General features: G+C 36.8%; 1 protein-coding gene across 1 annotated transcript; it reads left to right on the plus strand.

Annotated features, from left to right (window-relative positions):
• Positions 1-310: 310 nt before the first annotated feature.
• On the plus strand, positions 311-25,112 carry C18H16orf87 (chromosome 18 C16orf87 homolog). Its single transcript, XM_061173559.1, has 4 exons — positions 311-436; positions 6,120-6,216; positions 18,490-18,672; positions 24,447-25,112. Exons 1-4 carry the CDS (start codon positions 371-373, stop codon positions 24,563-24,565), a joined length of 465 nt encoding a protein of 154 aa, XP_061029542.1. The 5' UTR covers positions 311-370; the 3' UTR covers positions 24,566-25,112.
• Positions 25,113-26,427: the final 1,315 nt, after the last annotated feature.

A 26,427-nucleotide genomic window follows, 5' to 3' on the forward strand; every position in this document is an offset into this window, starting at 1 on the left:
CATCGTTCCGCCGGACGATCCAGTCGGTCTCCTCTCGTGAGAATCGGTACGCCCTAGAGGACAGGAGCGGTGTGGGTGGGGGCGTGTTCCGCGGTCCCTCGGAGCCGGCGCACGCCGCGCCCCGCCCCCTCGGCACGCAGGCTCCGCGCGAACTCGCGCACGCGCGCGCGCGCACTCTTCAGAGCCTCACTCTGGCCAGCGGGGACCAACGGGCGGAGGCTGGGTTGCTGAAGTACGAGGGGCGGAGCCCAGGCCGCCGCAGCCGCCGCCGCTGCCGCCGCTGCCGCCGCCGCCGCCGCCGCCGCCGCCACCGCCACCGCCACCGCCGCCGCCGCCACCGCCGCCACCGCCGCTGCCGCCAGAGAGGAGCATGTCTGCAACTCGAGCCAAGAAAGTGAAGATGGCCACCAAATCATGCCCCGAGTGCGACCAACAGGTGGGCGCCGGGGGCTGGGCACCGCGCACAAGGGCCGGTGGGGCGGGTGCGCGCGGGCGGGCGTCCGTTACCGGCGGCCGTTGGCTGTGGAGAGGCCGCCTCGCCGGGGTCCCAGCGGCTGAGCGTGTGGGCCGGCCCTCGAGCTCTGGCCACGATGGGAGCCCGGAACCGGCCGGGTAGAGCCGAGGGGTTGCCGGGGAAGCGCCCGGGGCCGCGGCCCGGCCGGTGCCCACCTGGCGGCGGTCAGACGGGCGAGTATCTTGCCCTGTGGCCAGCCGCGTGAGAGGGGGCGTGGGTTTATCGTGAGCTGACGGGGCGCCCTGTCCGGACCCTCCGCGAATCGCCTGTCCGGCTCCGGTGACAGCGGCAGGAGTGTGGGGCAGCAGCCCAAGTGGACGAGTTCGGTCCCTCAGCCCCCTCCTGCCCCGAAGAGAATGCCCGATGTGCCGACTCCGAGTCCGGGCTCCTGGCTCCGAAATCCGCCTTCTGCCAGGCAGGGTTGCTTTGTTCCCTTTTCAGATGTGTACGGTGGACCCCCAAAACTGTCCCCCCGTGACCTGGGCGGATGCTTAAATGTGACAGACAGGCCCGCAGTGTAATAGTTTTAAGTTTTGGCGAAATATGGAGATTTTTTCTCTTAAATATAATTATTATATTTTTGACGTAAATAATCGTGAATCCTTTCTGTACATTGTTTTAAATGGAGCATTATTGAATAACGCCCTCATTGAAGCCCTTTCTTTCTGAGCGCTCCTCACTTCCCCCTACCCGCCGCGGTATCCACTGTTAAAAATTTGGCATTTTCTGCTTCCAGATCTTCTAAAAAATATATATGTGGTTTTATGAATTTTAAATGACTGCTTTCTACACAGAATTAATGGTGTCATAGCTGTAATTTAAAAAAATCTCATCTTACCGTTTTAGTTTAAGGATGCCTCATTTTTTACTAGAATAATACAAGTTCCTCTAAACCTTATAATCTAATGAGTTAAGACTCTGTCAGTTAAAAGCATTAGTAAGGGCCCTATTTCACGCCAACATGCAGATCTGGGTGTGTTTATTTCTTTTCCACTGAGAGAATTTTTTCAAAATGATTACCTCTTCTCCCTTTTTCTTTCTTTCCTTTTTTTTTTCTTTTTTAAATCAGGAGTAATTTGAAATGGCTGAAGACTTTTTTAATAAGCTGATTTTAGTGCATACTTTAAGGAGCAAGCTTAAAGGTTGATCAGATCTTTTAACAGAAAATGTTACATGTTTTATTTAGTATCTTTTATGGGCAATGATAGATATGCTGATCAGAGGAAGACTGTGCAAGGAGAATTACGGTTTATTGATTGTATGAGTTTATTGAGTATGCATTCTAAAAACAATTTAGCCATGTTTTCGAAAACAGAGTTAAATTTCCTTTCTTTTTTTTTTTTTTAATTTTTGTTTGCGTTGGGTCTTTGTTGCTGCTCTTGGGCTTTCCCTAGTTGCGACCAGCGGGGGCTACTCGTCGTTGCTGTGCACGGGCTTCTTATTGCGGTGGCTTCTCTTGTTGTGGAGCACGGGCTCTAGGCGCGAGGGCTTCAGTAGTTGTGGCGCGCGGGCTTCAGTAGTTGTGGCTCGCGAGCTCTAGAGCGCACGCTCAGTAGTTGTGGTGCGCGGGCTTAGTTGCTCCGCGGCATGTGGGATCTTCGCGGACTAGGGCTCGAACCTGTGTCCCCTGAATTGGCAGGCGGATTCTTAACCACTGCGCCACCAGAGAAGTCCTAAATTTCCATTCTTACCATTAAACTAAATTTGTTAAATTCTGAAAAAGTTGGACTTTTCTATCTAAGTCTCCTTGTCGAAGATTATTTCAATATTTAAATCATTTCCATTTGTTCCGTTTAATTGTGCAGAAGTATAAGGTTTACATGGTATGCATTATGCATTCCAGTTTCTGTAGGGCATCAGTTATTGCAAATCCTGACCTTGTTGTATTTGGCATACAGTAACCTTTTGGGGAAAATAACCTGTTTTTAATATCCTCGTTAAAAAAAGAGGAAAGGATAGTAAACTTGTAGGAGTCCCTGTAACTATTCAACAAAACGTGATCAGCATTTTATGTGGAAATATCACATTCTGTTTTGTTGTTACACACACAACCTCCACTCCAGCTGCCATAACAAAATACCATAGATTGGGTGGCTCAAACAACAGTAATTTATTTTGTCACAGTTCTGGAGGCTGGAAGTCCCAAGATCCTGGCAGAAAAGAGAGCTTTCTGGTGTCTCTTCCAAGGACACTAATGCCATCGTGAGGACTCCACCCTCATGACCTCATCTAAACCTAATTATCTCATCTCCAGATAATACTATCACGTTGGGGGGTTGGGGCTTCAACATATGAATTTGTTGCTGGGGTGTTTTTGGGGGGTGGGGACACAATTCATTCCATAACAGGCTACAACAGCATAATTTAAAATGTTGGTTTGTAGTGTTCTTTATTCTAAATACTTAAGAGAAGATAACATACGTGGTGACTAATTCAAACTTTTGGTGATTCTTAAAAGCGATTTATCTTTTACTAAAAGTAACTCAATTGAAGAAAATAATAGATTAATTTTAGTTTTCTAGTTATTTGAAAGTACAGGTTTCTTATAAATGAGAAAAAAATTATAATCCAGAAAGCCATTTTTAAAAAAAGCTTTAGAATACTGCTGTTATTCTAAGTTGCTGATGAATATTAAATTAGAATTTAGATATAGTTTATAAACATAAATATAAAATCTTTAAAGTTTGAGATTGCCTCAGTTGAGTAGATTTATATAAGTTCTGTATATGTGTGTGTAAGTTTAAAAACAGGTACAGAGATCAGCAAACAAGAAAGACCTAGATTTTCAGTTGCTTTATTACATCCCCTTTTACATTCCCCCATTTGAAAATATAGTTCTGAAACATCTAAACCACAATACTTTTCATTTTCAACGGGTTTCACATCCACTAACTCAAGTTACTGAGCCATTTTGAGTGTAGTAGTAGTCAGGATTCTTATTTTTCTGGGATCTCTGGTGTATGTTTCTGTTTTTGCTTTTTTTTTTTTTTTCTTTATTACATCAGCTTTTTCCCCCTTTTAGGAAAAAATGTTAGGAAATTTTATGTGACATTTAGCAAATATGTCTGCTGTACGTAACTTTGATGCTCTTAACAATAAAGAGTATAGATGGATTCTCTGTAATGTGGTTATTTTTGAGCTTTTTAAAGTCAGTGAAACAATATAGGGTCAGGATTTTGTTTTTTGCAGTTGTTTTTTAAGCCTGTCTTACTTGTAAAACATGCCTACAATCTCAATACCTATTTTTCAAGGAATAAATTGATTCACAAGCCATCAGTAAACAACACTTCAAATTTTTTTTCTTGCATTTGAAAATCCTGAAAGTATAGCATTAGAACTTTCATTACTGTTGTCTTTGGCATTACAACTGAAATTTCATGGAAGTTTAGGTGTTTGTTTAAAATCCAAATTATACAATAATTTAAAGAGATTAATATAACTGAAGTTGTCTACCTCATTTAATAATTCTTTTTACAGGATCTGTATTGTGGTGGTGGTTAGTTGGGTTTTTTTCAGGGTTGGTGTGAGGGGAAGGAACTTTACATTTTCAAAAGGACCTTAGGGTGACTTAGCTCAGGCGCATGAATGTTCCTTGAGCATAAGACACTTTCATTAAGGGATGTAAATCAGCCTGTCAATTGAATTAGTCATCCCAAAGCCGAATGTACATTTCTCATCTAACTGTAGCACTCTGTTAATTCTGTACATGGGTTGATATAATTTTTTTGTGTATAAGACAATTAAATTTCAATTTGTTGAGTTTCAATAGCTGAAAGAAAATGGTTGTTGAGTAGCAAAGGGTATGTTGAATAAGAACATCACGTTCTGTGTTTTTTTGGGTAGCATTAACTTAAAACAATTTATACTGCCGTGGATGCCGTTAATGATGTGTTTAAATATAAAGGAAATGAGTCAGTACCTTTGAGCTTGGTTTCTCTGAAGATGTGAAATTTTTAAAATGACAAAACATACCTATTTTAGGCAGATTTTACACTATTAAGAAATGTAACATTACATTTTCTGTCATGGTTTGGAAGAATCTCATTACATTCTTGATAAAGCAAACAGACATACCTGGAGTTCGATTATTTTTATAGATTCATTGTTATTTTTCATAAAGACAAACTAGAATTCTTTGTTCAGTATTTTTATGCAAAGAAAAGAAATTCTGCCAAAATTCTGATTTAGCTTATTTAGATCACATACTTATATTCTAGAACATGAGGCATTCTCTACATAAATGGATGAAAGCTTTATAGTAGTGATTAAACTTTTACATAAGCAGAACAGTGGGCAAATAGAACTTATCTTACAAAGAGAATTGTAATTACTATTCTGTGAGTACTTTTTGTTGAGATTAATTTCTGGTTTTCAGTGAATGTGCCCTGAGTCCAAGGATCATTAAGATTAATATTAGTGAAACAATTGTGGAGGGAAGGCTAAAGCTTTTTTTCAATGATTTTCAATAACATTTGGCGTTATAAATTTATTTATTTATTTATTATTTATTTTTGGCTGTGTTGTGTCTTCGTTGCTGCACGCGGGCTTTCTCTAGCTGCGGTGAGCAGGGGCTACTCTTCATTGCGGTGCGCGAGCTTCTCATTGCGGTGGCTTCTCTTGTTGCAGAGCGCGGGCTTTAGGCGCTCAGGCTTCAGTAGTTGTGGCACACGGGCTCAGTAGTTGTGGCTTGCGGGCTCTAGAGCACAAGCTCAGTAGTTGTGGCGCATGGGCTTAGTTGCTCCACGGCATGTGAGATCTTCCCAGACCAGGGCTCAAACCCATGTCCCCTGCATTGGCAGGCGGATTCTTAACCACTGCGCCACCAGGGAAGTCCCTAACATTTGGCTTTAGAAAAATATTGACAGACTTGAAATGGAGAAAGGAGACACTTGTAAAAATAGTTTACAGATTTAGAAACAGAAGCCTGAAGAGCTTGTGTTTTATCCGACGTCCTTCCTGGAGCTGAGACTGTAAGATACTAGATCTTAACTCCTGCTTTGTCCCGCATTCTCTTTTGTTTGTACAACACTTTTGCCCCTCAAACTGGTTGTTTAAAATTTTTTTTTTTTCTATTGGTAGTAATCGGCATCTTACCCGCTCATGTTGGAACCTGGGTTGTTTTCAGTTCTTTACCCTTTTGAAATGTCTTGTAGATCTACCTTCTCTCCATTTCCATTCTCACTATTCCAGTGGGGCCCTCATAATGTTATGCTGGGATTACTTTAATGATTTCCCAATCATGCCTCCTTTTCCAATTTATTCTATATAAACTGCTTTCAAACTAATATTTTAGGAAATGCTACCTTTTTTCCCATATATTTTCCTTGGCTCTGACCCTATTGTGGTTTTCTGTTGTTCACTCACATCAGCACATGTCTATCATGCATTTGCTACATTCATGGTTATTGTAGTGCGTTAGTAGAATGTGAAGATTTAGAGGACACAATACCCATCTCATAATTTGTTGTCAGGAGGTGGGGTTTAAATAAATCCATGATTCCTACTTCAAGTAATTTATCATTCAGTTTAGGAGAGTACATAAACACTGAGAAGTTTAAGAACAGAAAAATAGTAATAATAAATTGCTTCTTTTTTTTGTCTACAGGTTCCTGTTGCATGTAAATCATGTCCCTGTGGTTACATATTTATTAGCAGAAAACTTTTAAATGCAAAACACCCAGAAAAATCACCATCTTCTACAGGTAATTGTAAGAGTTTACCACATTTTTAGCTTTTTGATGTAGAAATTTAAAATTAATTTTTGTGAATTTACTATTCAATTTTTGTTGAAGTTAACAATTAAAGTCTATTGAAGTATGTGTTTGGTTTTTATTAGCTATTGGAAATCAGCTTATGACATTAGTATGCCGTTCATTCTGTTTAAATGTTAACTCCCTTGTAATGCTGATAAAGCTTGTAACAAGTTTTCTATTTTTTATTTTTGGAGGATGGAGAGCCATTGAAGGGTTTTAAGCAAGGGAGTGACCTAATCTGATTTTTAAAAAAAAATTTAAAATGTTTACTAAAGGTATAATTGACTTCCAATAAATTGTACATATTTAAAGTGTATGTTTGATAAGTTTTGTCATGTGTTTACAGCAATCAGTCGCCACAGTCAAGATAATGAACATGTCCATCATTCCCATAAGCTTTCTAGTTCCCCTTTGTAATCTTTCCATCTTGTTTCCCACTCCCCCAGATAACCACCAATCTGCTTTCTGTCACTATTTTAGAACTTTACATTATATAAGTGCAATCATACAGTATGTAATCTTTATTGCCTGACTTCTTTCACTGAGCATAATTTAAGATTCGGCCATATTGTTGTGTATATCAATAAGAATTCATTCCTTTTTATTGCTTAATAGTATTCTTTGTGTGGATATGCCACAATTTGTTTATCTGTTTACTGCTTGATGGACATTTTGGTTTTTCCTCTCATAGTGCTGGTACAGTGTGTAACAACTTTAAAGTAGGTTTTTTTTTTTTTTAAACTGGTGACTGAAAAAAAACCTGATTTTGGTGTGAATATAATTTTTAGATACATTGGTTATTTTTTGTAATTCCTTGATACAGAATATCTAAAAAATTTTTTGTTTGAATTTTACCTTCCCATTAATATAGACAAATTGGATTTGTTCAGCAGATATATTTATTAAAAAATGAAATTTTGTTATTTGTTCTTTGATAAAGTCAGAACTTTGTATGTTCATGATCCCCAAATAAGAGTAGATTGATTGCAAGTGTATATATGAGCACCTACTGTATGCTAGGCACTGTTCTAAGCCTTGGGCCTAAAGTAATGAATGAATTTACTATCAAGGCGGGTTCACTGCTGTCATGGAGCTTAATGCATTCTTGTGGGCAGGAAATAGAGAACAGATAAACAGGGAGAATATCAACTTGTGAATAAACGCCTTGTAAGAAATTAAAATAGAGTGCTGAGGTGTGTGACTGGAAGGCTACTTTTGATTGAGTGGTTGGAAGCTTCTCTGAGAGGTGACATTTTAGGCTGAGGCTGAATAGGAACAGGGGGGTAGTAGCCATGATAAGATCAGGAAGAAGACCATTCTTGACAGATGAAATAGCAAATGCAAAAATTTTAAGGTTGTTAAAAGTTTGGTATATTCTAGGAACAAAAAGGCCAGCGTGGTTGCAGTGTAGACAGTAAAACCAGGAGAGTGTTCGATATGAGGCCAGAGGGATAAGCAGGGGCCGGATTATTTATTTAAGGCTTTGTAAACTAGAGTAAGATTTTGGTTTTTGTTCTTACGGTGTGAGGAGAAACTATCCCTGGGATGTGCGATGAGGTGAGGGGAGGGTGGCATGCTCTGATTTGCCTTTTAGAAAGATCATTCTGACTTCTGTCTAGAGAATAGTTTGTGGGGTTACAAGGTGGAAGTGAGCTTTTGCAGTATGTTAACTGAGTGAGGATGCCGAGTTAGGCAAAGAATGGTTATAGTAGGAGGTGATTCAAGAACTACTTATATTTATGTCTGTGAGAGGTCTGTTTATCAATAAACAGACTTACAGACTGTTTGGAAGAATCTCATTACATTCTTGATAAAGCAAGCTGTTAGACATACCTGGAGTTTGGTCTGTGGAGAGATGGGAGGAAAGCAGTTTTAATTCCATTTCTGCCTCTGAGTTTGCTCCCTTTCAACATGGTAATGGACTTACTATTAATTCATTAGTTCTTAAAGGCTGTTGCTGGATTGGTTGTATAGGAGTCATCCAGAGAACTGTTAAAAATCATTTCCTGGTTCTTGTTTCCTAAGAGTGTGATTTGGGTGTGGGAACCTTGGAATGATTCATTCAGTAGATTTGCTGGGGTGGCATGTCAACTCAGTTCCGAGGCTCCAAAATGAATAAGACATGGTCCATGCTATTAGTGGGACAACTGTGTTTATTAGTTTTTCACTCAACAAATATTTTTGAGACCCTTCTATGTACCAACAATTCAGGTGAGAAATGAGGTAAGGAAGAAATGTAAATGAGGACAGAGAAAAGGGACAGATGCTACAAGTGTTAAGAATTTAGAATCATTTGAAGGAGAGGGAAGACTTTAGAATGACTCCCAGATTTCTGACTGGGATTACTGGTTAGAAAGGGAAGATAAAAGGGAAGACAAGTTTTGAGGGAAAGATGAAGAAACTATGTTTGGATATAGTTGTGAAATATCATCCGTGTGGATTTTTTTTTTTTCCCCAGTTGGACATACAGTCTGAAGCTCAGGGAATAGCCTCAGCCGGAGAGAAAGGTTTTGAATCATCATGGTTGTTGATATCATGGAAATGGATGAGCTAGTTCTATAGAGTCTGTAAGGTAGGAAGAGGAAGCAGGTTCAGGGACTGAACTTAGAGGGTAGAAGTGGGGAGGGAGGTCATGTCAACTGAGAAGAAATGTCAGCCGCAGGAGAACAGCCAACAGAGAGTGGTGTTACGTAAGTCAGTGTGATGAGTGAGAAGCAGTTCATTATTATTTTACGTTTGGAGTTCCCTAAGGTTCTGTTGTTTAATAAGAGTAGACTTGCGACCTTGAAGTGAAGATGAAACATTGAAGCCTAGAAACCCTAGGGAGGAGGAAGAAGAACCAGCAAGAGAAACAAAGAATAGAAAGGACAGAGAAATATCAGGGATAGACTGTGCTGTAGAACCAAAGGAGGAAAGGGTTTTAAGAAGGATTAAGAGTACTCAAAGCCTGGAAATCAGTTTGGTATAGTACAGACATGTACTATATGTTGTTATATATTATATGGAAGATCTGGCTTCAGATTCAGATTCCAGTTTGGTCACTCTCTAACAGGTTAATTAACCTCCAGGGGCAGCTGCTGTTTACTTGTGTTTATGTAGATTTATAGTACCAACCTTAGAGGATTGAAGTGTAGATGAAGTGCATATGAAAATGTCTAACATAAAGAAAGCTTGGTATGTTATAGGTACTCAATAAATACTAATTTTTACAATTAAATTTCTTTTTTAAAATTTTTTCTGGCTGCATTGGGTCTTCGTTGCTGCACACGGCCTTTGTCTAGTTGCAGCGAGCAGGAGCTACTCTTCGTTGCAGTGCGCGGACTTCTCATTGCGGTGGCTTCTCGTTGCAGAACATGGGCTCTAGGCGCGCGGGCTTCAGTAGTTGTGGCATGTAGGCTCAGTAGTTGTGGCATGCAGGCTCAGTAGTTGCAGCATGCAGGCCCTAGAGTGCAGGCTCAGTAGTTGTGGCGCATGGGCTTAGTTGCTCCATGGCACGTGGGATCTTCCCGGACCAGGGCTCAAACCCGTGTCCCCTGCATTGGCAGGCGGATTCTTAACCACTGCACCACCAGGGAAGTCCCCAAGGAAGACTTTTATTTGCATAATTAAACATTTAAAACAAAAAAGAAACATCTTTAAAGCTCAGATTGCACTTATCTTAAAATCAAAGCTATAAAAGATTATTTGAAATTTCAGTGGGTTGAAACCTCTTATTTAATTATTGTAACTTTGTGTGACATGCAGGAGGAAAATAATCTGTTAAGTCATAGATTTATCTAGATTTGAAATGTTGAAAACTCACATTTTGCAAATATACTAATCATCTTTATATCTTCATAACATACATGAAAATAGGGAGGTGGAACGCTAGAACAATATAGAACTTTGCTAGCTGAAAATATAGATAAATAAAATCTATTATGGAAATTAATTTTAAATTGTAAAAATATATTAATTTCGGTGAGAGGAAAAGATGAGTGTTACAAATAAAGCTGTATTAATGCTCAGTGTTTTGTACAAGTGCATAGAACCTCAAGGCAATTAATTATTCTTTGATACCTTTCTAAATGCGTTAGGAATGTAGTATTGTTTCTTTTATCCTTTTTAGGGGGTCAATATTAAATGGAGATAAATTTTTTAAAATTGACTATGTTGTTCATGTAGGATTTCATTTCTAAATTGAATGGTTGACTGAGAGTTTAAAAAGTAGCCTTGAGGTTGAGTCTTCATCTGTCAATTTGAAGAAATTTTTAAAAAAAGAAATTAAAGGAAATACTGTATTTCCTAAAATTGAAAGTATCTGTACTGTGGCCTAAACCTTCAGTACTGTAGTAGTAATCTATTCAGATATTTGGTCAGTCACCAAATACTGACAGAAGCAGTTTTTGGTGAGAACAAACTCAGTTTGTTCCAAATCTTTAAATTTGGTTTTCCAAATGGCTGTTCTGGGTGGTTTAGTGACATCAAGGGTGCTATTTTGTATTTAATAACAATGGATATACCTTAAAATTTTTTAATTATAAAAACTGTAAAGAAAAAGTAAACTGAAAATCTAACTGAGATACTAGTTTATAAAAGACTTCCTCTAAAGGTAAGAAAAAGATTTAAAACGGTAAGAATTTTGAATAGCTTATTAGTATTTAACTGTTAATTTCTCAGTGAGTATACGCTTTGGGTTAAGCTTAGTCAAATAAATAGCAAAATTAAATAAATTCCATTTTTTATTGGGGGAAGGAAAATGGGATAAAAATATTAAACCTAATTTTAAAATTATTCTCTAACAGGGACAGGCTGATAAATAAGCAAAGTCTATAAATGACATACTCACTTTTGTAGTTAAGGAAGAAAAATGGAGAAATGATTATCACCAGTACCTTTTAGAAACCCAAAATGATTGAACATTAATCAGTAGTAAGTGATCCTCAACTCTGAATTACTTGACAGTGAAGATTTGGTTTTGTTATTTCAGAAAACATTGTTCCTTACATGCTAATCACTTAAAATTGCTGTACAGTCATATATGGAACATAGTTTTTATTTTGCCTTTTGATGAAAAAATACATACCTTCATCTCTGTGCCTTTTTTTAAAGTTCTTAATCATATAGTTTATATAATGATATCTATATTTGTCTTTAAAAGACATTTTTCATAGAATCCTCTGATTTCTTCTAATCAAGACTGATTTTAGGTCTGCTGCACAGCTGTCATGCTAAAATTTCTTTCCATTGTACTATAAGGATAATCCTACTTTTTCTTTTCTTTTTTTTTCATTTTTTTAAAAGATATTTTGATGTGGACCATTTTTAAAGTCTTGAATTTGTTACAGTATTGCTTCTGTTTTGTATTTTGGTTTTTTGGCCACGAGGCATGTGGGATCTTAGCTCCCTGACCAGGGATCGAACCTGCACCCCCTGCTTTGGAAGGTGAAGTCTTAACCACTGGGCCACCAGGGAAGTCCCCTACTTTTTCTTTTTTTTTTTTAAATTAATTTTATTTATTTATTTATTTGGCTGTGTTGGGTCTTCGTAGCTGTGCATGGGCTTTCTCTAGTTGTGGTGAGCGGGGGCTACTCTTCATTGCGGTGCGTGGGCTCCTCATTGCAGTGGCTTCCCTTGTTGCAGAGCACAGGCTCTAGGTGTGTCTCAGTGCACAGACCAGGGCTCAAACCCGCATCGCCTGCATTGGCAGGTGGATTCTTAACCACTGCGCCACCAGGGAAGTCCCAAAATTTAGTATTTTAATCATTTTAAGTTGTACGGTTTAGTGGCATTAAGTACATTCATATCATGTGCTTAATCATCACCACTGTCCATTTCCAGAACTCTTTTCATCTTCCCAAACTGAAACTCCATACACATAAAACAATAACTCCCCATTTTCCTCCTACTCCCCGCCCCCATCACGCCCCAGGCCACTACTATTCTTTCTGTGCCTGTGAACTTGAATTTGACTACTGTAGTTACCTTCTATAAGTGTAGTCATGCAATATTTGTCCTTTTGTGTCTGGTTTCACTTAGTATAATGCCTTCATCCACGCTGTGACGTGTCAGAATTTCCTTCCTGAATAATATTCGATTGTATGTACTTACTACATTTTGTTCATGCATTGATGGACACTTGAGTTGCTTTCACCTTTTGGCTATTGTGAAAAATGCTGCTGTGAACATGGGTGTACAAATATCTGTTCAGTTCCCTGCTTTCATTTCTTTTGAATATATACCCAGAAGGGGAAATGCTGAGTCAGATAGTAATTCTGTTTAATTTCCTGAGGAGTGGCCATGTTGTTTGCACTATTTTTCATTACCACCAGCAATGCACAATGATTCCAATTTCTCTACATCCTCATCAACACTTGTTATTTTATGTGCTTTTCATAATAGCCATTCTAATGGGTATGAAGTGGTGTCTTGTTGTGATTTTAATTTGCATTTCCCTAATGAGTAGTGATGTCGAACATCTTTTCATGTGTTTATTGGCCATTTGTCTATCTTTGGAGAAATGTCTGTTCAAGTTCTTTGTCCATTTTTTGTTGTTGTTGAATTGTGGAAGTTCTTTTTATTCTGGATGTTAATCCCTTATCTGATATATTTTTGCAAATATTTTCTTCCATTCCATGAGTTGCCTTTCTACTCTGTTGATAGTGTCCTTTGACATACAGAAGTTTTTAATTTTGATGAAATCCAAGTTGTCTATTTTTTCTTTTGTTGCCAGTACTTTTGGTGTCATGTCCAAGAAATCATTGACAAATCCACTGTCTTGAAGTTTTTCCCATTTTTTTCCTAAGCATTTTATAGTTTTAGTTGTTATATTTGATCTTCAATCCATTTTGAGTTAATTCTTGTATATCGGGGTCCCCAATCCCCGGGCCGCGGACCGCTACCAGTCCGCGGCCTGTTAGGAACCGGACCGCAAAGTAGGAGGTGAGTGGCGCGCGAGCGAGCAAAGCTTCTTCTGCCGCTCTCCATCGCTCGCATTACCTCCTGAACCATCCCCCCTGCCCCGCCCCTTCTCCCCCCTCGGGGGGGGGGGAATATTGGCTTCCAGGAAACCAGTCCCTAGTACCAAAAAGGTTGGGGACCGCTGTTGTATATGGTATAAGATAAGGGTCCAGTTTCATTTTTTTGCCTGTGGATATCCAGTTTTCGCAGCTACCACTTGTTGAAAGTACTGTTTTTTCATGGCTACTGTTATTGAAAATCATTTGACCATATATTCGAGGATTTATTTCTGGGCTATTTTATTCTATTGGTCTGTATGTCTCTGGTAAGGCAGTACTACATTTTTTTGATTACTGTAGTTTTGTTAGAAAAGTTTTGAAATCAAGAAGTGTGATTCTCTGTTCTTTTCCAAGATTGTTTTGGCTATTTGGGGTCCATTGAGATTCCATATGATTTTAGGATGGAGTTTTCTATTTCTGCAAAAAAATCTTAATGATGTAATACTCTCTGAAGGTATGCTTTGAAATGTTTGAAGATTTTTTTGTTTTCCTGAACTACCTTTGTTCCTCATGTTTTTGTTTTTGTTTTGTTTTTGGCCTTGACCAGGGATTTAACCCAGGCCACGGCAATGAAAGCCCAGAATCCTAACCACTAGGCCACTAGGGAACTCCCTGTTCCGCATGTTTTATCTTGCTCCTTCTCTCTCTCTCACACTTTTCATTTTCTTCAAATAGCTGGTAATCCTTAATTGCCTGTTGATATTTATAAATGAAGGTCTTGGTTTATCAGTGTAGATAACTTGCATGAATATCCTACACTGTTTTGAAAGTCTATTTTGACATCTCTTTAGTGTACAATTGGAAGAAACTTATTGGCAGGCTTTTAGATGTAAATTAGGTGAGCTGGGGGATGCTGTTGAAATCCATGATTGCCAAAATAAGGAAGGCTTCATTCTGGGATAGAATGTGAAATCCTTTATAGTATTTCATTTTTATGAGGAACTGCCTTTTTTGTTTGTTTCTTCTTTCTATGTTGTGGAGGTTCAAAGTCCCCTTGAACATCGCTTGGTTCCCAAGAGCTTTACGTCTTTATGTGTTACTTTGTATACATAGGCCCAACTGTTCTGCAGTAGTTCTAGTTATTCTGATGATCACCCTGTGGCCTGCTGTTCCTTACTGTACTTTTTGTCCTGTATCTTTGGGAAGAACAGCGATCCCTTCTATAGGCGATATCTCTTATTCTTATTTTGAATTTTAGTTTCTTCTATTCTGGTTACTTAGAATCTGTCAGCTTGCCAGTTTGCTGAAATTCTGTAATTTCAGTTCGTTAGTAGCACCCTTTCCTGTTTCAAGCACTGCAGATTTATTTTCCTTTTTCCCTTTACCTTTTTACCCATGTTTGTTCTCATTTCAGTAGGATTTTTGAGAAGATAATGAAATAAATCATGTGTTCAGTCTGATTTTATTTATTCAGCACCACTTAACATGTGTAGGTAATGTTCTAGGTTCTGTGAATGAGACAAACAAAAGCATCCCAACTTTCATAGAACTTATATTTTGATGGGGGAGACATATTGAGCATATAAATAAATGTAGTAGTAGTAGTAGAAGTAGAAGTAGAAGTAGTAGTAGAAGAAAATTATAGAAGGACTATAGTAGTAGTAGTAGAAGATTATAGAAAGTAACTTGGGCTGGGAGACTCAGGGGTGACCTATAAATTGATATCTGAAGGAAATAAATAAAGCCTGTCTCATGAAGAGCCTTGGGAAGAAAGCTCTAGGCAGAAGGATTGGCAAATGCAGAGACTCAAGGGGAGGAAGGAACTTGTTTTATTAAAAGGAAGGCATGTCTGGAGAGTACTGAACAAACTGGCTAGTGGTATGAGATTAGATGGGTGAGAGGCAAATGTCAGGTCTTACAGGGGGACTTATAGTCTTTGGTCAGGAAATTTGACTTTCTTTTAAATCAAGTGAAAAGCTAATGAAAGGTTTTAGAAAGGAAGCTTATTTATACAGTCTTTTTTTTTTTTAAGATAATTTTGGCAGCTATTTAGGGAATGTGTTCGGTTTGGATGTTGCCCATAGAAGTGGGAGAAATGAAGAAATTGTGGATGTATTTTGCACGGAGTACCTATGGACTTCTGTGATGATAGAAGAAACAAGCTGAGTCACAAATGACTACAAGTTATTTGGCTTTTGTAACTGGTTGGTGCTATTTACTGGTATAATGAAGGTTGGAAGGAAAATCAAGAGTTATTTTTTGGCACATCTGAAATGCTTGTGAGTCATACAAGTGAAGCTGTCAGGTAGGCAGTCTAGAGCTTTGGGAAGAAGTCAGAGCTGAAAGTATAAATTTTGGAACCATTATAACAATAGTTTTTAATGTTTTGGGTCCATGGTTTATCTGGGCTCAGGGCAGAGTCCTAAGACTTTAATATTAGAGATGGAAAAGAACCTGCAGGGAGGAGAAGACAGCAGAGGCGATAAAGAGGAATGGCTGGTGAGATGGGAAATTTGCAGAATCTGAAAATCAAGTAAAACATTAATTTCAAGGAAAAGAGTAGTCCTCTGTTGAATTTTTGAGAGATGGTATTAAGATGATTAAAGAGAGGTGTCTATTAGATTTGCTGACAGAGGTTTTTGTCCTTCTTGATGATCATTTTCATTGAGTTGGGAGCTATACTGGAATGAATTGATGGGTGAATGGGAGGTGAGAAACTGAAGGCAGAAAGTACAGATACTTCTTTTTTGAGAAGTTGGCTATGAAGAAGTTTGCAGAGATGGGTGGGTAGCTGAAGGAACAAACTTAAATTCAGTGTTAAACTCTAAAAGGCATACTGTAAAAAGCTTTACCTGTTACTATTTCTTTCAACTTTTTTTTTTTTGAGAAATTCTAAGCATACCCTGTCCCATCCACATCCACTCCTTCTCTTGTATATTATTTTAAAGCAAATTTCATATAATTTCAATTATAAGTATTTCATTACATGTTTCTAAAAGACAGACCTTGGGACTTCCCTGGCGGTCCAGTGGTTAAGACTCCATGCCTCCAATGCAGGGGGCATGGGTTTGATCCCTGGTCAGGGAACTAGGATCCCATATGCCATGCGGCGCAACCAAAAAGAAATAAAATTAAAAATTAAAAAAATAAAAATAAAAGATAGACCTTTAAAAACTTAAGCACAATAAAAAATTAACAATAATTCCGTAATATCAAATATCCAACTGGTGTTGAAATTTTCAGGTTTCTCATAAATGGTTTTTAAAAACAGATTCCAAATAAGGTCCACACATTGCATATGACTGATATCTTTTTTGGCTCTCTCTTTACCTATTATTTTCTCTTTTATTCCTTGCAAATTATATGTTAAACTATCACTTGTCCATTTGGATATACTGTTTGTGTCTCCATGGTGTATGTTAACACATTCTTTGAATGATTTCTCTTTTTCTTATAAATTGTAATTTGGATCCAAGGGCTTGATGAGATTTGATTTTTTTTTTTTTTTTTTTTTGCAAGACTACTTAGGTAGGTATTCTATAAGGAGGCACAAAGTCTACTTATCTCTGTTTTTGTGATGTTAGCAGCTGTTGATGTTTACATTTAGTTCATTTCAAGTTGAAAATGGTGATACTCTTATTCCTTCTTCCGTTTTTTAGCCACAGTGATTCTAAAATGAGAAATTGCTCTTCATCTACCCTTTCGTTACCCAGTGAGTGGTACAGTTTGAATAGAAAAAGCAGGGTAAATGCTTTATTCTTTTCCTTTATTTCACTTTTCAAAATAGTGAGTTGGTTCTTTAGGTGTTTCAGTCTATTATAGTTATTATTTTTATTGATGCTCAAATTATAATGATCAGCAGGAGCCTCTTCAAGTTAGCCCTTGAGTGCTTTAACAAGATGCTGGTGATCTTAGATAACTTTCTTACAGTCTGGAATAACTAAATATTCTTGCATTATCTGGTATATGTTAATCTGAGACCTGGAATTAACTAATTCTCCAAGGATATGGTATTTGGAAATAACTATTAATATTTTACTTAAATTTATTTTATTTTATAGTAGCCTATTAAGTGTACTTAATTTATATAGCCTTTTATTTCATTTTATTTTTAATTTATTTACTCTATTTATTTATTTTTGGCTGCATTGAGTCTTTGCTGCTGCGCGCGGTCTTTCTCTAGTTGTGGCCAGTGGGAGCTACTCTTAGTTGCAGTGCGCAGGCTTCTCATTGCAGTGGCGTCTCTTGTGGAGCACGGGCTCTAGGTGCGTGGGCTTCAACAGTTGTGGTAGGTGGGCTCAGTAGTTGTGGCTTGTGGGCTCTAGAGTGCAGGCTCAGTAGTTGTGGTGCACGGGCTTAGTTGCTCCATGGCATGTGGGATCGTCCCAGAGCAGGGCTCAAACCCATGTCCCCTGCATTGGCAGGCAGCTTCTTAACCACTGTGCCACCAGGGAAGCCCTATATAGCCTTTTCAATTGTTCTCTTTAGTTCTTGGGATATGAATTTTCTTATATGTTTTGCCCCTTTACCACCATGGTTTTAGGCATTTGGGGAATTTTCTTTCTTTGTTTTGAATTCAGGTACGTATTAAAGCAATTAAAAAAAATTGTTGTTTGTCTTATCCAACCTTTTGATCTGTTTGGAGTGAGAGGGGTGGCTCCTTGCATTAATTAAATCACCATGTTGAGTAAAGTTCCCCTATTGCTATTTATTTGGGATAAACATGCTCTTAGAATGTCAGAAATGACCTCATCTGTGGATAAAGTGATAACTGCTTACTTCCCTAGTGTTTTTATGTTTTCCCTAGATACTTTCTGTTTGGTTTTTACTGGGAACTTTAATATAAATATTATGGCTAAGGTCAGTTTTGCTTCTGTGTATTTGACATATTTCAATCTGTAATTTGGGTAGGGGGAAAAAAGGAATGGAATATTTATTTTCCTTTTGTAATACTTCACCATTTTTAACTTGGATACAGAGAGAAGGAAAAAGGTTGCTGTGGAATTGTGTGAACTTGTAGGGGCTGAAATTAAAAGTATCAAATAAAGAAACTTGTCTTCTGTTATAAGATTCCTACTACCTCATGTGTTAGTGTGGATCTGAATTCTTTTGAATTTCTTTTTTTCCTTTATGGGTGTGAGGGACATATAGATGTTATGGTTGTAGTTTTATAAAATATGCCAGGCAGCAAACTCTAGTGCTATTTAGAAAAAAAAGAAGAAAGCAATGAGAACATGGGCAAACAGTTCTTGATAAAATATATCACTTTTATTCATCCATACAGAAAACAAGCATGAGGCCAAGAGGAGGCGAACAGAGAGAGTTAGGCGAGAGAAGATAAATTCTACAGTAAATAAGGATTTAGAAAACAGAAAGAGGTCTCGAAGTAACAGCCATTCAGATCATATCAGACGAGGAAGAGGAAGACCTAAAAGTGCATCTGCCAAAAAACATGAGGAAGAAAGAGGTATGAGTAAATCCAAGCAGTTGTTGTTTTTTTTTTCAGGTATTAAAGTTTTCTAACATCTAAATTAGATAGTAGTGAAGAAAGTGTTTGGTAGGCATTGAACTCCTGGACTTAAAATTCCAACTCATATTTTAGTTTGGAAAAACATTTCCCTACAGGTAGATGCTTGTTTTTAAAAAGTCATATAAATTTAATTCTTATTGGAAAATTAAAGGCTTAAATTAGGTAAAATTCACCTTGCTATAAACTGATGATAGTAAAGTTCAGAGATAATTTGTGTATGGCATCCTGGATAAGTCTGTTAAAATAGTTATACTTTTTTAAAGATAAATCTGAATTCTGTTAAGACTTATTTCAAACTATTATACTGTGAGTTTTAAAAATTTACTATCAAGTGTTCTTCAGTATGAATTTTTAAATTACTCCTATTCTGTTCCCTATTCTGAAGCAGCTTTTGGATAGTAAGGTGAATTCTTCTTGGTCTAAAACATATTCATATTCTCCTTATAGATTTTCTCTTTTCTTCTGATAAGTAGTGTGTCTACCAATAACTTGTTTGTAACCATCAACTAAAACTTCTCGTTTTCTTTGATTTATACATCTTTTAAAAAACCTTTTATTGTGGAAAATTTAAAAGATGACACAAAAGTAAAAAGAATAGTATAATGCACTCCATATGCCCATGAATATCTTTTAAAAAGTGGGACTTTCAAGCCAGTAATTAAATGAAAAAAAGAGATAGTTGCTTTTTATAATTCTTTAAAAATCTCTCTCAAGTAAATCAACTATACTTCAATTAAAAATAAATAACAATGTTGTTAGACACCGCAAAAACCTCTATTAAAATAATTTCTTCAGTGAAATGTGTTTATAACCTCTTATGTTGTTTGTGAGTTATGCTTTGCTTTTTCAGGTATTCAGTCTTAGGTATTCAAATATAAATGTATTTTAGACATTGAGAATTTTTTACCTGTTCACCGTTTCTCTCTGCTTTGTGTGCTTCTATTTGAATAAAAGTACTACTGTTAGGGAAAATAACTTCACTGGTGTAGCTTTTATCAAAGTTAAAGATTTTTTAATATTGTATGGCTAAAGGACTAAGGTTTATAATGTCTTTGACTGTATTCTGTGAAGACTGTGCTTCTATACTCCTTAATTTCTTTGGGTAATTTTACTGCTTTTTCTCTTTCCTTCTATTATGCTGATCTTCCAGAGAGTTTGAGTTGTTTTCTCAACTTGAGGGTGCTTCTTTAACAATGGGATGATCAGAAAATATATGCTAAAGACTGTTTCAGAATGAAAACTAGGTAAAGAAAAGTCAACAGAGGGGCTTCCCTGGTGGCACAGTGGTTAAGAATCCGCCTGCCAGTGCAGGGGACACAGGTTCGAGCCCTGGTCTGGGAAGATCCCACATGCCACGGAACAACAAAGCCCGTGTGCCACAACTACTGAGCCTGCGCTCTAGAGCCCGTGAGCTGCATCTACTGAGCCCCGCGTGCCACAACTACTGAAGCCTGTGCACCTAGAGCCCGTGCTCTACAACAAGAGAAGCCACCGCAATGAGAAGCCCGCGCACCGCAACGAAGAGTAGCACCCACTCGCCACAATTAGAGAAAGTGCGAGCACAGCAACGAAGACCCAATGCAGCCAAAAAATAAAATAAATAAATTTTAAAAAAAGTAAACGGAGAAAAAAGAAAAGCGGGAAATACTGCTTGGCCCAGAAAACAGAACATTCTTTACAGTTGAAGTAAAGGGAATATAACCCAAAGAATGGAAGAGGAATGCTTCTGGTCAGAGGAGATGAGAGAATAGATAATGACAGTATTTTATTTGGGGGAACGAAGGCTCTGTAGTTGTGGTAGGACTCTATATATGCAGGTTTGGATCTTTTATTTCATGTTAACTTGAAAAAAGCGTTTATTTGGCTATAAATTGTTTTCAGGTATTTTTAGTTTATTATAGAAAAGTTTTAAGAAAGCTATTTCTAGAGTAAGATATACTTGTAATACAAACAGGGAGAACCTCAAAGGAATTTTTGTATAATAAAATAGAATCTTTTAATGTAGGCCAGAGGCAAGGGCAGTCAGCAAACTTTTTCTGTAAAGAGCCAGATAATAAATATTTTAGGCTTCGTGGGCTATACGGTCTCTGTCATAGCTAGTCTGCTCTGTCATTGTGTCTGGAAAGCAGCCATAGAGAATACGTAAATGAATGGGCATGGCTGTGTTCCAGTAAGACTTTGTAAAAACAGGTGGGAGGCCAGATTTTGCCAGTTGTATTTTACCAATTTTGCAGGCTGTATTTTACAAACCCTTAAGGCAGACCATGTTTTCTAAATATAATACTGATAGAAAATATGAACTTTTGAAATGTCTATATATTTTAGAATAGACTTCTTTGATATGCTTCTTAGTGTTTTAAGTAGCTACTTAAATTCAGTATTTATTGATTCCCAGCTCATAGGGCACTTGAAGAATTTGAAGCAAGCTTTACCTTTATTCTAATAAGGAAAACCTGACAGTGTGTCTAAAAGCACATTTTTAATCGGCTTTACTGTTTTCTATGTTTTGAAAAAAATAGGAAGAAGAAGGAATGAAAAGGAAATCTTTTTAGACATCTAGATAACAACATTATCATAAAAGCCAACCATTAAACTTAACAGTTTTGGATGGTTTAAAATAAGTCTTTATTTTATATGTGGGGGGTATGATTATTCTGGATATTAGTAAAGTAAGAGTGACATTTTGACTGATTGAAATATATTGGGCAATTCTGAATATGTTATTAATGAACAGAGAGTTAATGTAGACTTCACGTTAAAGATGGTGGATTGAATAAACACATCTAGCTCTGCACCCTCCCCAAATCCTAGTAAAATGACAGGGATGAAAGGGATTTTTTTTTAAAGGGCCAAGTCCCACAAGGACAAGGAGTGGGAGAAGCAGCAAAATTCTGGAAAGTGGTAACTTCTTTAGCAGACCCAAGAAACCCAAATTGTAAACTCCTTTGAGGAAAGCTGAGAAAGAAATTGATTTTTGTTTCACGTCTGCCTAAGGTCAGGAATTTTTACTTCAGTTATGTCTGGAAGTGTAGAGGTGACGGTGAGGCTAGAAACAAGAATATTTGAAGTCTGTGTTTTAATAGCCTGCTAGGGCTCTTTACCCTGACCTCCCTTCCCTGCAAGTTTATCCTTTGAAAGGGAAAACAGAGTCTCTGGTCTAGGAAACACCAGGCATCATTGAGGGCAGGAGTACCAAATTAAGATGAGGAAGATTAGGTGAAAATTGGAGATGGTAAATACTGAGTTCTCCAGTCAGGCTTTCACAAAGGAATAAAAAAATAACTTGGATATGATAAGTTTTTGCAGGGAGAAGAAAAAAATTAAAACTACCATTAATATTCTTTGTAAGAGAAGATATAGTAGTCATGAAAGAAGAACAAGATGATGTTTAAAAGGAATTGCAGATGTCAAAAAAGTACCTGGAAAATGAACTTTAAAATGAGAATCTCAAAATATATATATATGTATGTATATGTCTATATGATTTGCAGAAATGTAAAACTTTAACAGAAGGCTTATAGACAAAATTGAAGAAATGTACCAGAATGTATAGCAATAGGAAAAGAGATGAAAAAATGAATAAGAAACATAAGAAATTTAGAGGACCAGTTCGAGGTCAACATCTGTAAATAATTGATGTTGCAGAAGAAGAACATAGAAGATGAAGTAGATGGGAAGTCATCAGTGAAATAATTCAAGTAGTTTTCCCAAACAGGAAGGACATTGAGTTTCCATATTGAAATGCCTCACCAAATTCCTAGACCAATGGATGGTTAAAACTAGATATTATGCCAAAGCATATCATCATAAATCATATCTCTCTGGTTAAAGGGAAGGTCCTTCAGGTGTTCAGAGAAAATAATCAAAGTGGTACAGTGGAATACTACCCAGCAAGGAACAAACTACTCATGTATGAGCAACATCAGTGAATTTCAAAAACATGTTGAATGAAAGAAGCTAGACACAAAACAGTACGTACTATACCATGCCACTTATATGAAGTTCAAGAACAGGCAAAATAAATCTATGGTGGTAGAACAATGGTTGCTGGTGCGGTGGGGAGGGATTGACTGGAGAGGAGCATGAGGGATTTTCTGTATCTCGATTGTGGTATGGGTCATCCAGTTGTACACTTATGATCTGTATATTTAACTGTAATAAATTTAGCAATAACTTAAAAAATAACTGTAAAAAGTGGTATAGGGTTTTCTTAACAGTGACACCAGTAGTTGGAAGACAGTATTTTGCCTTTAAAATACTAAGAGGAAATATTCAAGTCTTTACTCAATCATGCTATTAACTAGTGTGAAGAAAGACTAAAGACACTTTCTGATATTCAGGGTCTCAAAAAATTTGCTACCCATACTCCCTTTCTCAGGAGGCTACTGCAAGATATGTGGCATCAATGAAGAAGTAAACCAAGAACGTATCCTGGACCTACGACACGGGGTCCAACTCAAGAGAGAGATGAGGAGAATCTCCAGCATGATGTTGACGAGAGATCTGCAGATGATAATTGTGCAATAGGCCTAGAAAGCAACCATTTCACATTGGAGCATAGAATTTCTTCAAGAAGATAAGATTGATATGTGTAAACATTCTGAAAGATTTATCCAACTAGGAGAGAGTTTGGGTTCAATTAGTAATGAAAACTAAGCAAATGAAAAAAGAGAATCTCTTCAGTGAAAACAGTGTACAGGAAAAGTGAAATCATTTACACAGTGAATAATGTAAACACAATATTGATCTCATCAAAATGGTAATATAACTATAATGGGAAGATGTGATAAGAAGAGTATGGTGGGGGCAAGAGACAGAAAACAATAAATCCTAGTATTTCATGGTGGAAAGTCAATTAATAATGCCTAAAACCAAAAATCCAAGATGTTGCATCAGATAAATATGTTACTTAGGTAAAAACTAAAAGGAATACCTGGAAAAGTAGTTTTATTTGAAGAGTAGGAAATGTGTGTGTGGGGGGGGGGAAGGACTTCTGTTTTTTTTGTAACACGTTTTGTAAAAATAATTTGACTCTAAACTATATTCATGTTTAACTTTGATTAAAAAGTCAGTACAAAACAAAAAACGAGACAAAAGTGGAATCATAGTAGAGCCTGAAAAAATCATTTGGGAGAATATACACAGAAGATGTTAATCGTGATTTTAGCTGGCTCATGAGATAATAGGTGATTTTTCTTTTTTATTTTTCTGTATTTTTCAAAGTTTCTACCATGGACTTGGATTACATTTGTAATCAGGTGGGGAAAAGTAGAAATAAATGTTGGTTATTCATATTTTCCATAGCAGAGCTAAGGTGAAGAACTTAATATATTCATAAAGGCACCATTGATGTTCAGAAGGGACCATATTTAGGGTGAGGAAATTCATTTTGATTGAAACAGCTCATGCTAGTGAGGAGAAAGAAATATTTGAGATTCTTACAGAAATGATATTGATATTAGACTGTGTGTATAGAAATATATACAGTCTCCATTTAGTCTTAGAATTGAGTTCATGGCATTTTAGTAACTCCTTTGTGTAATTTTAAAATTTCAGTTCAGTAGCATAATACTTTATAACATTTAGTGTATGTTGTAGTATTATGTATTATATTTATTGTCATTTAAAGGAATACTTGAAAACTTTAAATTAAAAAAAATTACTGCATCTACTGTCTTTATATTAAAAGCTGTCCCTTTTTCTTTTAACAGAGAAACAGGAAAAGGAAATTGACATCTATGCTAACCTCTCTGATGAAAAGGCTTTCGTGTTTTCAGTCGCCTTGGCAGAAATAAATAGAAAAATTATTAATCAAAGACTTATTCTCTGATATTTGTCTGCAAAATGTGTTGAAACTTTCTTCAGGATTACATCAGCAAATTCTCAAACAGTTATGAACTCCCAGGAGCATTCTGACTGCATCAATAAGGGCCATTGATTGTTTTTTTTTTTTCTTTATCATTTAGCCTGTGGCACACTTTGGGAGCAAAGCTGCAGGCTTGGACTGTTCTGGGATTTCCTTGTTTACCAAGGAGTATTGTCAGTGTTTTGTGTTTGGGATATAGTGTATTAACCACCCCCCATCCCCCCCTGCTGAAAAAAAGAAAAAAAGCTGGATGGCTTTTACAGGATTAAGGGGTAGGGTTGGGAGTGGAAGTAAGAAAACTAGAGAAATAAAATGCTGGTTTGCAGGTTTGACACCAGGGATGCAATATTTTAAATACTTTGAAAAAGAGTGACTTAAAAATATATATTTCAGATTTTCAGCACTAACATTGCATATTTGCAGTTCATTTAGTAAATTGGCAATTGATATTTTATTGATTGGGGAATTAATAATATAAACTGTAAATTTTGTCTTAAATTGATTTTTTTCTTGGCCTTTATTTTTATAACTTAAGGTATGAGTTATATTTTAGAAGCTACTTTCTAGTTTGGAAGTTTGGGTGCTATATGAAGAAAAACATTTAAGGATATATCATACTTCAGATATAAACACCTTGTTTTCTTGAATGTAATTTATTTATTAATTAAAAAAAATACTTTTTTGCTCTCAAGATGGTGCCTGTTAACCTAAACATAAAATATATTTATTACATGCAAAATATTTCTTAGATAGCCACTTTGAAGCAGTAATGTTCTTTCTGAATGGATGTTCATTTATACATCCTGAAAATTATTTAAATTGTTACTTAACCTCACTCTGGAGGAAAAAAATAAACCTTAATATTGAAACTAATAGATTAAATAGTTTGGTATAAGCTTTTTGTTCTAGTGAAGTTTGTGAACTGTATTTAAATTATTAATTTTCTAGTGTTAAATGATAATTGTTTATAGTTGATTTGTTTTATACTAAATGCTTTTGCATTTTTGTATATCGATTTAATGCTTAACATATTCAAACTTGATAATGACTTCCCTTATTTTAAGTCGACTGTGGCCTCCCCCCACCCCCCCATCTGTTTGGAAGTCCTAAAGCCTTATTAGGGAATGTAGGCAGCAGTTAGACTTAGTCCTTACTTAAGAGAACTTTCCTTTCAATTTCAACAACAGCATTGTCAGCTTCAGAGTGCATCTCCCATTACCTCCCAGAAGAAAAGAGGTTTACCTTTTTTTCTACTTTATTTAAATGGTAGCCAGCAGAGGGAGCTTAAGAGGTTCTCTAGGTAGGATGTAGGATTTTCCTAAAAATTCCTTTTCCCTCAATCCCCATATTTACCTGCAAGTACTACTACAATTATCTTGTATGCATTTTAAAGCCCTAGTAATAAAGTTTATTCCCAGAAATGTTAATGTGATTTTATCTATGAAATATAAGAAAACTTTAAATTTTGAGAAAAAAACTTAAGATTAATATCTAAAAATGCTTATGAACTTAATACAGGCATACCTCCAAGATATTGTGGGTTCAGATCCAGACCCCTGCAATAAAGCAAATATTGCAATAAAGCAAGTCACGTGAATTTTTTGGTTTCCCAGTGCATATAAATGTTATGTTTATACTGTACTGTAGTTTTTTCAGTGTGCAATAACAGTATGTCTTTAAAAAATGTATATACCTTAATTTAAAAAATACTTAATTGCTAAAAACTGCTACCCATCATCTGAGCCTTCAGCGAGTCATAATCTTTGCTGGTGGAGGGTCTTACATTGATGTTGATGCTGCTGACTGATCAGGGTGAAGGCTGGGGT

The sequence above is a fragment of the Eubalaena glacialis genome, chromosome 18 (assembly GCF_028564815.1).
Source record: "Eubalaena glacialis isolate mEubGla1 chromosome 18, mEubGla1.1.hap2.+ XY, whole genome shotgun sequence".
Lineage (NCBI taxonomy): Eukaryota > Metazoa > Chordata > Mammalia > Artiodactyla > Balaenidae > Eubalaena > Eubalaena glacialis.

Excerpts from the sequence above, each read along its gene's own strand:
- C18H16orf87 (XM_061173559.1), top strand. The coding sequence starts at position 371 with ATGTCTGCAACTCGAGCCAAGAAAGTGAAGATGGCCACCAAATCATGC. Across the intron at positions 437-6,119 it reads GCCCCGAGTGCGACCAACAG|GTTCCTGTTGCATGTAAATC; the intron begins GTGGGCGCCGGG and ends TTTTGTCTACAG. Across the intron at positions 18,673-24,446 it reads AAAACATGAGGAAGAAAGAG|AGAAACAGGAAAAGGAAATT; the intron begins GTATGAGTAAAT and ends TTCTTTTAACAG.